Genomic DNA, 12,936 nt, shown 5'->3' with positions numbered 1-12,936 from the left:
GTTGCGTTTGACCGTCTGCAAAAGTTTTGCGCTCAATGAAAATGACACATAAATAGCATCAACATTCAGGATCTGGGCAACAGCAGAAATGTGATTACGATTACGTCCAACTTTCAGCAAGGAGTCACCTTTGTTTGTTGATGACTTTTGCTTGATTTGTGTGTGTCCTGTGTCTCTCCGTATGTGTGCTTGTGTATGTGTGAGTCCATTATGGCTCTTATGAAATTTGGCACATAAATTGTATTATTGCATTTATGCTTGATTTTATTTCCGTTCGGCTTACAATCGTCATGTGATTGTGTAGGCGCTTAACAGCCTTAGTGTATATATATGTGCGTGTGTATGTGTGTATTCATGTGTGCGCCTTTGTATTGACTGTTAAATTGGCTTTAGTTGCTTTTTCGTCGCTTAAGTGAATTTGCTGCGAATTCGCCTTTGTACTTGCTCTCAAGTTGCTCGTTCACACACATACACACAAACACACACACAGTTGTGCACTTACATTTCAACGGTTTCCTTTTGCTAAGCGCCTTACTCAACGCCCGAGCACAATTTGAACTTCAATTAGCTGCATTGGCTAGCCTAATAAACGTGCACACTTAAACTCACTCTCCTGCTCTCCCTTCATTCTCTTGGGCTCACCCTCTCTACATGTATTTACCCACTATGACGCTCTCACTCTCCCTGCCTCTCTCTCTTGCTCTTCCTCTATTTTTCGTATACAATTACAAATGACGCGCCATCGCCAGGCCGAAAGTCAATTAACGGAACTCGCATAAAAGCTACTCCACGCGCCTCGTCTGCTAATTGGAATTGAAACATAAATTAAAAGTCAAAGACGTGGACGAAAGACGAAGACGAAATTGTGCAAGGCTTGAATGCAACTAAAACTTTACGACTTCACATATGTGCGCTTGCCAGTGTTGGCCAAGCGCAACGTAACACTGAGCGATTTTTACGTTTTGTCGTAATGTGCACCAATTACGTTAGCTCGCTAGTGTTTCTTCTGCTTCTGTTTCTGTTTCTGTTTGCATTGACAGCTTAGATTAAGTGTGCAGCATAAATTTGTGGAGGGTCGCGCCCAAAAAGTTTGCGATATATTTACGTGGCCAAAATGCAATTGCCACTTTTGCAATTGGAAATTATTTACGAACAATTAAAACTATGAATCGTTAAACATTTACCAATATATGTTAACGCTCACACTCATACTCAGTTATTAATATAAGTTAAGCTTATACTGACATTACACATACTTATATAATTACAGCATAAATAAACGAATAAATACACACACATACATAGAATCTTATAATTATAAGAATGTCCATTAGGCCGTATGATAAATACACTCTTATAATTATTTGTAAGAGCGTAAGTATATACAGAAAGAGACACGCACATATGCACTCTTCTATTGATCAGTTTTACTTCAAACCTAGCCCAAGGCTATGGCTTGTAGCAGCTCAATTACACAGAACAAACACATACACAGCAGTCTTATAATTATAAGTTAGCTACTTTAGTTAGCCCTTATGTGTGATTTGTGAGTTTATAGGACTGCACACATACTGATACTCTTCTAATTATAAGATGTGCTTGAGCTTAGTCCTTATGTGTATGACTTGTGTAGACCAACATAAACAAACACGTATACACTCATATAATCTTATAATGAGTAAGAGCTTAGCCCTTAGGCGGGCTATATTGAACTAGAATTTATTGATTTCATATATTTTGTTTATAAATTTATATATTTCAAACTATTTTCATCTTATTTGCTCATCTATGGGTTAATATCGCCTTTGTCTTCCTTTTGTTATATTGCCAAACGGCTGCCCTCTCCAACTTCCATTCTCCCCTCTCTCTCTATCTCTAACTCACACACAAGTTACCCCACAGACACGCCCCCGCCCCACTTCTTTGGCTCTGTGTGTCTTATGGCACAAATGGGAGTTGGCTTCAATTTTCTTTATATTATAACTTGATTTAATTTGACGTGAGACTTGGCTCACGCGCTCGAGAAAATGCCGGAAAAGCGGGCGCAAAACAATAAAAAAAGAAAATAATGTTGTTGACCAAAAGCAAAATGATTACAATTCACAGTCCGAACGCCAATTGGAATTCAAAAATTTTCCTAATGAAAATATTAAGATTAAGCAAGTAGAAGAAGAAAAGTCATTTTCCAACTGCCAGATGCACGAAATACAACAACAATTTTCATTTGCAGGGTAGCTGATCTGCCGATTGATATAATTTCATTAAGTCAACAACAACAACAAAGCAATTATTATTGTTGCTGTCGTGAAAATGGCGCCACGCCCACTTTTCACGCCACGACCAAGTTTTTTGCGTGACAAAAAAAAACACCAAAAAAAGTAAAAATAAATAATAATGAAAATGAAAATGAAAATGGGAATGGAAATGCTACAGGGAGGGGGAGGCTGGGGTCTGTGGGTGTAGCCTGTGGAAAAGCCCTGTTTAGAGACCGAGGCGAAGTGTCGAAAACTCATTAAAAACTTTTTACAGCCCATTTGAAAGCAATTTGTAAATTGCGCTAACCCAAGTGAAACTCTATTAATTATTATTTATTATTATTTTCATAATTTAAAAAAAAAAAAAAATTGTATTATATATTTTATTGTATGTATTAAAATAAAAAAAAGTTACATTTAAGACAAATTTATTTATATTTGTTGCTTAAGTTCAATTTTGTATAATCAAGTAAACTTAAAAAACTTAAAATACAGTTTTTTATAATTTTACTTTTTATTTATTTTTATTTTATTTAAATAGAAATGAAAAATTAAATTCTTCTTCTTCTGCCATAGCTTAAATAATCTATCGACCTTTGCAGTCGCTTATATAGTTTCTCTCTCTTTCCTTCGCTCTGTATCTATCTCCCTCTCTCTCTCTCTGGCATGTCGATTTATTAAAGTGTTTAAGCTTTAACCCTCAAACCCAACAACAACAACAGAAATATTCGGCAATCATTTTGAGCCGACATTAAATCACATTTCCGCATTTTCACATTTTCCGGGGTCTAAGAAAAATTGTGTTAGCTGCCTTTTTGCTGGCTTACAACAGACCCCGCCCCACTCTTAGCGTACCTGCGGCTGGCTCTGCCACTTAAATATTCAAAGCGAAAAGTTGTTCTACACCTTGGCGTTGGCTCGTTTTTTCAGCTATTATTCAGTTTTTTTGAGCAAATTCCCACAGGATGCAGTTCAAAGCAGACGTCGCAAAGGCCTTGGAGCGGGTTAACTGTGGCATAATATATGCGGCAAGCACGTCAGTTGCTGTTTTTCTTTTTCACAGAGCATGTGCAGTGCAAATGAACCAGAGGCATTTTTCAAATATTTAAAAGTTGCGCCAAATGGCAGTAAGCCAGGGCTGAAGCGTTTCGCCTGTGTAGCCAGATAGATAAAAAATATACATTTTTAATTGCACAGCCTAGCCAAACTGCCGAAAATACGGAAAACTAAAGCAGTCGATAGTTCGATTAATTGTACGACATTTACACCATGTGACCGTATTGGCTCGATATCAAAATACCACATAAGTAAATTACTACCGTTTGTATATAGTATATTTTATAAAAAGTAAAAAAGTTAAGAATTCTGGGTCGTAGCCGCTCGCTATTTTTGTGTAATTCTTATTCAAAATTTAGCAGAAATATATTTCGATTTAGTTGCTTGAAAATCGACTGGCATACGGTGTTAATGTGACACAACAGCGGTTTGAGCGATACGCAAACGCAGGCGAAAGCAAAATATAACATTGAATAAAACAAAAAAAAAATTCCCACACTTGGCTACACCGGATCGAAGAGAGTGAGAAAGAGCGAGAGAGTGAGAGCGAGCAAAGGCGAATTCGAATGCGAATGCGATTCGATTGGCAGAAACAAGACACAGCGATTGCCATCGTACATCGGCCACCGATTTTCTCTGCCTTTGGCTGTTGTAAGTTTTATTTGCCGTAAAGGAGACTATTTCAGCAGCATTCGATAAACACGGTCCAATTGCTGCACTGACGCGACTGACAAAATGTTAATAAACCTAAAGGTGAAAACTTTAGATGCTCGCACACACGACTTCAGCATCGACAATGAGGTAAGTACGTGTATGAAAGTGTGTGTGTAAGTGTATGTGTGTGTGTGTAAATTTTTGAGGTTGTGTGCTGAACGCTTTTCTTTGGTTTTTTTTTGTATTTTTCCAGCTAACCATACGTCAATTCAAGGAGCAAATTGCAGAGAAGACCAACATTGCAGCTGAGAATCAGCGCATTATTTATCAGGGCCGCGTGTTGGCAGATGATAAGCAGGTGAAGGAGTACGGTGAGTCATGCCTAATATTTGTTGTTTCAACATATTTACGTATAGACTTTTCCATTTCCAAGATGTTGATGGCAAAGTTCTGCATGTGGCCGAGCGTCCGCCTTTCTCGCAACGCGGCGCCAACGCGACGAACAACGATGAACCGATGCGCGGCTTCCGCAGCATTCCCGGCAGGCCAGCACCTAGAAATTTGCGCAATGCGCCATATTTCAGGGCACTCGATGGCATGCTGGTGGGAACCATGGCTATCCCCGTGAACAATGGACCTCTGACCGCAGCGGGCGTAAGAATAAATACTTCAGCTGGCTGAATCCTTTTTTCTAATTATCGTAACTCGTTGCAGGCTCGCACACCGCCAAATCGGTTTCCCAACTCCTCGTCTTTCTGCATCAATCGCATCACTGTCGCCCAGCACATGATCGATTGCGCCAATAATATAGCCGCATATCTGGAGAATCCTGAGATTGGTTTGAATAATCAATCTTTGGATATACTGCAACGGGGTCACTGGACCATGGAGTCAACTGTGGTCGAGGTGGGCGTCTCCTCCACTGATATGCCGCGCAACAATAACATTATTGACATGGTACAGGATGCAGTTACGGCTGCATTGTCACGCAACACACCTGGCCGCAATTATACAGTGGTGCAGATGCCCACCGTCTACACCAATGAGGTGGGTGAGCATCAGCAGCAACAGCAACAACCGCAGCAACAACAACAGCAGCAAGCAGATCGTGCTGGGAGCAGCAGCAGTGATGGCGCTGCCAGCGTCGATACTAGCGAGGAAACAACAGCAGCCGCTGCTGTGATCATTGAGGATGTAATTGAAACCGATGATGAGGCAGCCGATGGCTCCAACACGCCACCCGGTGAAGACGAGCGCTCCAGCTCACCACAGACAACGGATAGAGCCGCAGCGGCTGGAGCAGCGACCGCTGGAGAAACGCAGCCAAATGGCGCTGGCATTGGCCCACGTCGACGCACACGTCCCGAGGTACTGGCGAGTGTTTTTCAGCGCTATCGCACCGTCGAGCAACGTTTGTCTCCTTTCCTCGATCGCTACTACGAAATACTGCAGCAGGATCCCAGCTTTGAGGAGCAGGACACAACGGGACGCGAGAATGCGCAGCGTATCTACGATCGTGTTTCTGAAGCATTGCACTATCTGTCGCATGCCCAGCACGCCATTTCCGATTTGATGTTGGATCTATCCCAGCCCGGTCCACGTGTGCTCACCTGCCGGCCCATTCTCGTGGAGCAGAGCGGCTACATACGCTCAAATAACATATTTACGCCCAATCTGGTGGCCGCTCCGCTTGCCGAGCTCATCGCTCAGGTGCCGCCAACGGCTGCTGCTGCAGCTGCTGCACAAGGCGTGGCACCCGCCTCTGCCTCCACTGCTGCGACTGCAACTACAGGCACACAACCGGAGCAGCCGCCCTATGGTCTAAATCTACAACAGCAAATTGTTGTCGATGTCATGGGAGGCGGCTTGCCCGCTCCAATTTCGGTTGCAGGCGCCGCAGCTGCCACACAATCGGAACAGGCGCAGAACCCACCTGGCATGCAGGATAATATGAATGATATATATGCACGCGCTTTCAATCAAGACTTTGGCGCAGGCCGTGAACGGTTTCGAAATATGGGTGCTACTCCTAATCAAAGTGCAGCAGCCGCCGCCTCAGCCACAGGCACAGTTCCAGCGCAGCAACAGCGACCAGGAACTAATCAGGAAGAAATGGGTGAGTGTCTATATATACATATGTGCCAGTCGAAAGATCCAAGCAATAGAAACCGTACGACTAATCCTGTATCGATTTGAATAGATGAGCACGTGGAGAGCTCTGTTGCGGGTGAAGAAGCGCCCAGGCCAAGGCTTAGTCTCTATATGCCTGTCCCATTGCCAATGCTAAGTAGGTTCTCCTTGATTACTCTTGCTTAGCTAACTTGCATTTGGCATAAAAAGGTCAATTGATGCCCCTCTTATATCCAGCATCCTTAATGAAACAGCTTTTAATAAGCTTTTTTAAAATTAACATTGACTCATTGACGTGACTTTAACTTCGCTTTGTGTTCCTGTTGCTACTCAAAGTATTGAGTATTACCAGACTAATCTTAGGGCTAAAGACAACGTTCTAAACCTACCTTAAAGATGAAGGCAAAGAGCTTTAAATCTTTGCCTACAGCTCCAATTTGTGCTTTAATCTAATAATCCGTTTGTCTTACTGCAATGCTAAAAGCTTAAAGCTTGAAGATCAAGCTTAAAAGCTCATTAATTATTTTAATCTTGATCTACTATTTACTGATATTCTTTGTTCTCATAAGAATTTATCAAGCTAAAAGCTTTAAAAATATATTTTGAGCCACAACAGTACAGCTTCTATTGCACCTTCATTATTGTTTTTTTTTTTTTTCATTAATAATTTCACACTTAAATCCACAATTTACTGAATAAATTTCCTTTGTCTCGCTTACAGATCCGCAGGCTCGCATGGCGCGTCTAATTCAGGCCGTAGTTAGTGCTACAAACGATGCAGATCTGCGCCAGGAGAGCCCACAGGATCAGGCTAGCATGCAAGATGATGAGATGTACGCACGCAATCGAAATGCCCGTGCAACAGCACCTGCCACAGCAACAGGCAGAGCTCCCACGCAACAAGGACCAACGGATGATGAGCTAATAGCGGCAGGCGTTGCAGATGCTGATGCTGCAGCTGCTGTCTTCGCTGGCCTTGTCACACGCAACGACAACTTTGAGGACCCAGTGGACGAGCCCATGGTGGCGCCAGCTGGCACCAATGCAGCCGGCACACAACCCCGTGCAGAAATAGGTAAGTCTGTGGAGAATATATCCATCCTTAGTCAATGGAAAAAGTTAGAAAAGTCAAACCTTACCACTAATGCCTTGTCGATTTTCTAGATGAGCACGTCGAGCGTTCAGCCGAAGCTGATGAAGCACCCAGGCCAAGGTTTCGACTCTATATGCCTGTCTCTTTGCCAACGCCCAGTAGGTTTTCCTTCACTAATACAGCTCAGCTACGCTTTTGCTCAGCTGAACTCAGTTCGAATAATCTTGAATGGAAGCATATTTAGTAATATGTTAGTTGCACCCTTAACAAAATAATATAATGTTTAAAGCTTTAGCGCTGTGCTTAAAATGTTCATTCGTTGTATACCTGTTGTTCTCTGTTGGATTAATCCAAGAGCTGAGGGCGATTCCCTTTTAACAAAATAATATTTCACTAACTGAAATCAATTTCATCTTGATTAAAGCTGCATAAAGCTACGTTTGTATGATTAAATCGAAAAGGTTTACATTACAAGCTTCAAGGAGCTCTAATACTGAGAGCTATGATCCCAGATTATTATTAGATTAATCCAAAAACTTGTCCCAGCAGTTCCTATTTAAAGTTTTCGTTGTTCTGCAGTTAGTTTTAATTTCGGTTCAAAATTTAGTTTGATTAATTCTCAACTATTTACTGATATTTTCTTGTCTCGCTTGCAGATCCTCAGATGCGAATGGCTCGTCTTATTCAGGCAGTGGTTAATAGCGCCACAAACGATGCGGATCTGCGTCTCGAGTTCAATGTGCCCAATGTGATGTCCATCAATTTGCCGGTGCATGTGATGACAGCTGCTGTGCATCCACAGGCACAGGCACAGGGACGACCAGCAGCCGCCACCGACAGTGCCGGAGCTGGCGAAACAAATGCAGCAGCTGCCACAGCATCGGCTGGTTCTGGAGTGGCTGCTGCTGCTTCCGTTTCTGCAGCTCCTGCCGCTGCTGCTGCTGCTGCATCCACATCGAGTGGCACGCGCAGCGGCGAGCAGCGTGCAAATACATTGCCCACAACGGCCACGCAGACGCGCTCTACGTCCCGGCCACAGATTCAGATTGGCGGCAATAACAATTGGGCCGGACGCATTGCACCCACGCATACGGCCTTCGATCGTTTCTTGCCCTGCAATAGCCATCATATTCGTGAGCCTGAGCCATTGATCCAGCAACAGCAACAACAACAACAACAATCACAGCAACTCAACAACAATATCAGCAGCAGCAACAACAATAACAACAACACAAACAACAATCGAAGATCGGCAAATGCAGCCACTGGTAAGTTTTTATATTATAAAAAATGAAGATTCTCATTTTTGCCGAATCGTCTGTCTAATGATAAAAAAATGTAATCGGTGTAATGTCTCGGGCACTGCACGGCTACGCCTCGTCGCGCCTCGCCACGTGGCATACTTGCTGTTCTCATCCTAACACATTCACCAGAGATGTAGACCGGCTTACTAACAGAGACAGAGAGGATTCCAGGGAATCTTTAGAGTACACATCTGCAGCTTAAAAGCAAATAGAAAACGAGATTTTTATTTCCTTTTCTTCTTCCGATTTCTTGTGCTTCGGATTGTTACAAGATACCGAATTTCTTAAGCCTGAGTTCATTAACTCTGCTTTAATATGCGCATGTATTCCAGGGGTTATACTTCTTCCATATAGAATAGTACCGATTTCAGTCTGATCATAGATTATCCTTGCCAAAGTCCTGTTCGAATCTAGTTAAGCTAATAGTTGGCCGCAAAATTCCAACCTCCAATGCACAACAGGCACACACACTCACTCACACTCACACTCACTCACCCACGCACACTCACTCCCGTACACTCACACGCACTCCCACACTCAGACTACATCCAAGTACCTTAGGCAGGGAGTTTCGTTTCCGCTTCCGGTTTGCATCTCTGACATTCTAATTTGCATTCTATCCGTGTCATCTCATCTCATAGTCACCGCTAGTCGCATGCCGCGTAGCCAGAGCGGCACGAGCCTCTCGCGTCCCATGTCGCGTCGACGTGCCGCCATCAGCCGTGAGCTCCGAAGCGGAAGCGCGCCGGGATTGACGACTATTGGCGGTGGTGGTACCAATGGTAGTGGTGGTGGTAATGGTGCCGCTGCCGTTGGTGGTGTAGGTGGCCCTAGCAGTGCGAGCTTCACAATCAGTCGCCGTGCTGGTGCACACCAACCGAACGGCCGGCCCATGCAAAGAACCATATCCAGACTTATATCCGCTATGTTTGAAAATTTTTTGGTTACTAATATGAGAAATCATGCGCAAACAGCTTTGGGTGACACAACAACTGGGTTAACCAATGCCACCTCGACCGCAGCAACCAATGCGGGAGCCGCTGCAACCAATGCGACTCCAGCCGCCGCCGCCGCCGCCGCCGCCTTGGCCTCTGGCTCAACGCCAGCAACAGCCTCTGGTTCCGCTCCAGCTGCGACGGTCACCCGAGAGACGAGCAATCTGCGTGCCCAGCTGCGCAGCTTTCTGCACCACAGCGTCTTCGAGGGTGAGTCCGTCAATCCGGATACGATGCGTCTGGCTGTGGGGCGAGCTCTGGACTGGTTCGGCGACAATCTGCTCTTTCTGCGCCAATACGAACGACCGGAATACAATTCTCGTGATTCCGTTTGCAATACGCTGCGCCAGAGCCTAAATCGGATCATCAAGCTGTGCTACGGCAACAGCTGCAGCACCCACTTCGAACATCAGCTTAAGCAAATTTGCGATCAGTTCCGGAAGCGATTATATAGCGTGCTCTTCCTGTGCCTTGGCAGTAACAATGCGGAGCTCTACTGGCGTCAACTGATGGGCCGGCTCAGCGCACCACTGCGTTTTAGTAAGTGAAGTAGTTTTGGCTTAGATTGTGGCTAACTAACATTATGACCCTCTTTTCAGATTTCCGCAATGAAGCCTTGCAGTTCTTATGCATCTACATTGATCCAACAATACCTGCAACGACGGATACCGCCGATGCTCAACAGTTCCTGGTACTACGCAATGCACTGACAACGAACACAGATGCCGATGTAAGTCAGAGAATGAATTGTTGAGCAGCTGCTTAAAGCGCTAACTAATAGGAACCTTTTGTGTGGCCACCTCTACTTGCTTTTCCTTCACAGCCACAGCCGGCACAACAATCACTCGACACCGACATTGAAATGGCCGAAGCAGCCGGCAGCAGCAGCAGTAGCAACAATGCCACAGAGATCGAGCCACCCTTACCCGCTGTGACAGTCGGCTCGGAGCCTTGGCACACTAATTTCCCCAATGACTGGCTGCCTGTGATAACACGGGATCTGCAGACACAAACAGAGGTGAGTGGACAGAGTAAGAATGAAAACAATTAGTTTAATCACTATCTCGATTGTCTTCCAGCAAACCCGGCCACAGCCTCCGTACTCCGATGCATATATATCAGGCATGTCTGCCAAGCGTCGCAAGATCATCCAAACAGAGAAGCCAGCAAATGTTGAGTGTCTAATTTCAAGCGGAGTGCAACGCGCTCTACAAAGCTCCGGTCTCGCTGGCACGAATGGTGCAGCCGGCAACGTGAATCCCACTATTAATCCGGATGTTGTGATCAACGCCATAGCACATGATGCCGTTGTACAGGCATCTTATACGGAGGCTGTGCGTAGCAATGCACGCGAACGCCTTAAACAGGATATTGATTATAAGCCAAGCAAATATCCGCAAATCACCAAGTTTACTGAGCAAAAGTAGGCCGGGTGGGGGATTTTAACGTGGGCGTTGGGCGTGGACGTGAATGAAGCGTGCTTTAGTGTGCTTTATATTGTAAATCTTACTTTAATATCGAAATATTATATTTGATATTTAGTTAATTGGATAAGTTCTGTAGCCGTTCGGTCACACGAAGTGCTCGGCTGTGGATGCTTCAAAACACACACATACACACACACTTATATATTTATATATACACTATATAAAGCTGATATACATGCATACACACACGATCACACACACACACATAATCAACTGCAAGAAACTACACGAAATTGATGGTCGAAGTTTTTTAGGACAACTCTGCATAAAAAGAAAGCTAAATAAAAGTACATACATACACAAAAACCAATTCTGTTCCATTATCGGTCGACTATATACTATATAGTTGATTGATCCAATGGCGTCCCCGTGGCGAATGACGCAGTGGCCAGGCGGCAGACAAAGCCGTGACGACAGCCAAATACCAAATTCCAGCCAAATATTTTTGCCATAAATAAACAGCCAGGCCCCAATTGACGTGATTTCGATTTTAGGGCTATCAATTTTGGCACATGATCATTTCCGTTGCGGATCAAACTCTGGAATTTTGCAGTATCTTCGTCAATCACTCGAGTGGAATTCGAATTACAACAACTATCAAAGAAATCAGCTAAAAAAGAAAGAAGAAAAGAACAAAAATATATTTCACATGAGAAAGCGAAACACGAAAAATTTGTCAAATTAAAAAATGTTGTGAAATGTGAAATATTTATGTGACAGCAACACAAATATGAATAAATAATAATTCATAATTGTTGCTGTTGTTTGCTGTTGTTGATTTAGGCATGATTGAAATTTAAAAATAGCTCAGCTACGCAATCTTCGTATATTTATAATACGTTTTATCGATTATTTATAAATATGTAATTAGTCCTCATCTATTTGCCAGAAGTGGGCGTGTAACGGTCACACTAAAAATAACCGTCCATGCCATTTGCTCACAAGGCGAAGACGGCGACAGAGATTGAGATTGAGTTTGAGTTGAGGTTTCGCTGCGAATCACAAGAAAATTGCCAACAACCATGATTAATTGCTGCAGGAGCTATAGAAGCAGCAACAGCGGCAGTCGTAGTAGTTGGGCGCAAGGGCGAGCAACCGGGTAAATGAGAGGGGCGATGCAGGCAGAGGCTGTGATGGGGCACATTGGCACGCGCATTGCAGCCGGCAGGAATTTCGTGCGGAATTCGCCGCGACAGACGGCATTTTTAAGGGGGCTTTGGTTAATTATGTATGCGCTGTGCTCAGCCACAACTTCAAAATAAATTAAGACTGCGGACTTTGATGCATGGTGCATGCTGCTGCTGCTGCTGCCCCCTTGTTCATCAACTGGCACCGTACTCGTTTCAATGTGGCGCCTGGCAAGCTGCAACGAGGTGGCGCCACAGTTGCCACAGTAGCCAATTATTGTTGATTTATTTTTCGCGAGTACGCTGAAAACTTTTGGCTGTGACTGCCGCTGCAATTAAGTACCAAATTAAATACTTATTAAATACTAAGCGCGGCTTATCGACAATCGATATCTAGCTCAAAATGGTTAACTATTCACCGTTATTGCTATTTTGCATGCATGCATAAAATTAGAGCGAGCAGGCGACGGGAATACCTTGTAAATTGGCTGATGAAATTTAACAACTAGAAATTGCCATTTAATAATTAATAATAAGATTAGATGAAAGGTATTTAGATTTAAAATGTTCAATAAAAAATTGTTGAAAAATACAATAAGCTTTAGAATATATTATATTCTCAAGTAGTTTTACATAGCTTAACTTAAAGAGCTTAAGTTTCGTACAGAGTATATACATATCTAAGCTTAGTTAGCCGAATTTCACTTGCCTTAACATTTCTATATGCATGTAGGGTATCCAATGCGTCTGCCAAATGTGTAGAATCTTCACGCATGATTATCATCGATGAGGCGGCACACGAACAACAACAAAATCATAACAAGCCGGCTCATTC

General features: G+C 43.6%; 1 protein-coding gene across 4 annotated transcripts; it reads left to right on the top strand.

The window, feature by feature from the left end:
* Nucleotides 1–3,513: 3,513 nt before the first annotated feature.
* Nucleotides 3,514–11,302, top strand: LOC111593200 (homeobox protein prospero). 4 transcript variants are annotated; one of them, XM_023305824.2, is made up of 10 exons: nt 3,514–4,112; nt 4,219–4,336; nt 4,399–4,619; nt 4,680–6,081; nt 6,817–7,170; nt 7,845–8,456; nt 9,134–10,027; nt 10,087–10,217; nt 10,269–10,505; nt 10,567–11,302. In XM_023305824.2, the coding sequence occupies exons 1-10, from the start codon at nt 4,047–4,049 to the stop codon at nt 10,912–10,914; spliced, it is 4,383 nt and encodes a 1,460-aa protein (XP_023161592.2). In that variant the 5' UTR covers nt 3,514–4,046; the 3' UTR covers nt 10,915–11,302. The 4 variants fall into 4 exon arrangements, with proteins under 4 accessions (XP_023161592.2, XP_023161593.2, XP_023161596.2 ...); XM_023305825.2 differs by having other exon boundaries at nt 3,516–4,112; nt 10,311–10,505; XM_023305828.2 differs by having other exon boundaries at nt 3,517–4,112; nt 9,515–10,027.
* Nucleotides 11,303–12,936: the final 1,634 nt, after the last annotated feature.

The sequence above is a fragment of the Drosophila hydei genome, unplaced genomic scaffold, assembly GCF_003285905.1.
Source record: "Drosophila hydei strain 15085-1641.00,03,60 unplaced genomic scaffold, DhydRS2 tig00008135-arrow-pilon, whole genome shotgun sequence".
Lineage (NCBI taxonomy): Eukaryota > Metazoa > Arthropoda > Insecta > Diptera > Drosophilidae > Drosophila > Drosophila hydei.
Note: the sequence above shows the minus strand (reverse complement) of the source record. Positions and strands in the feature narration are given on the sequence as shown.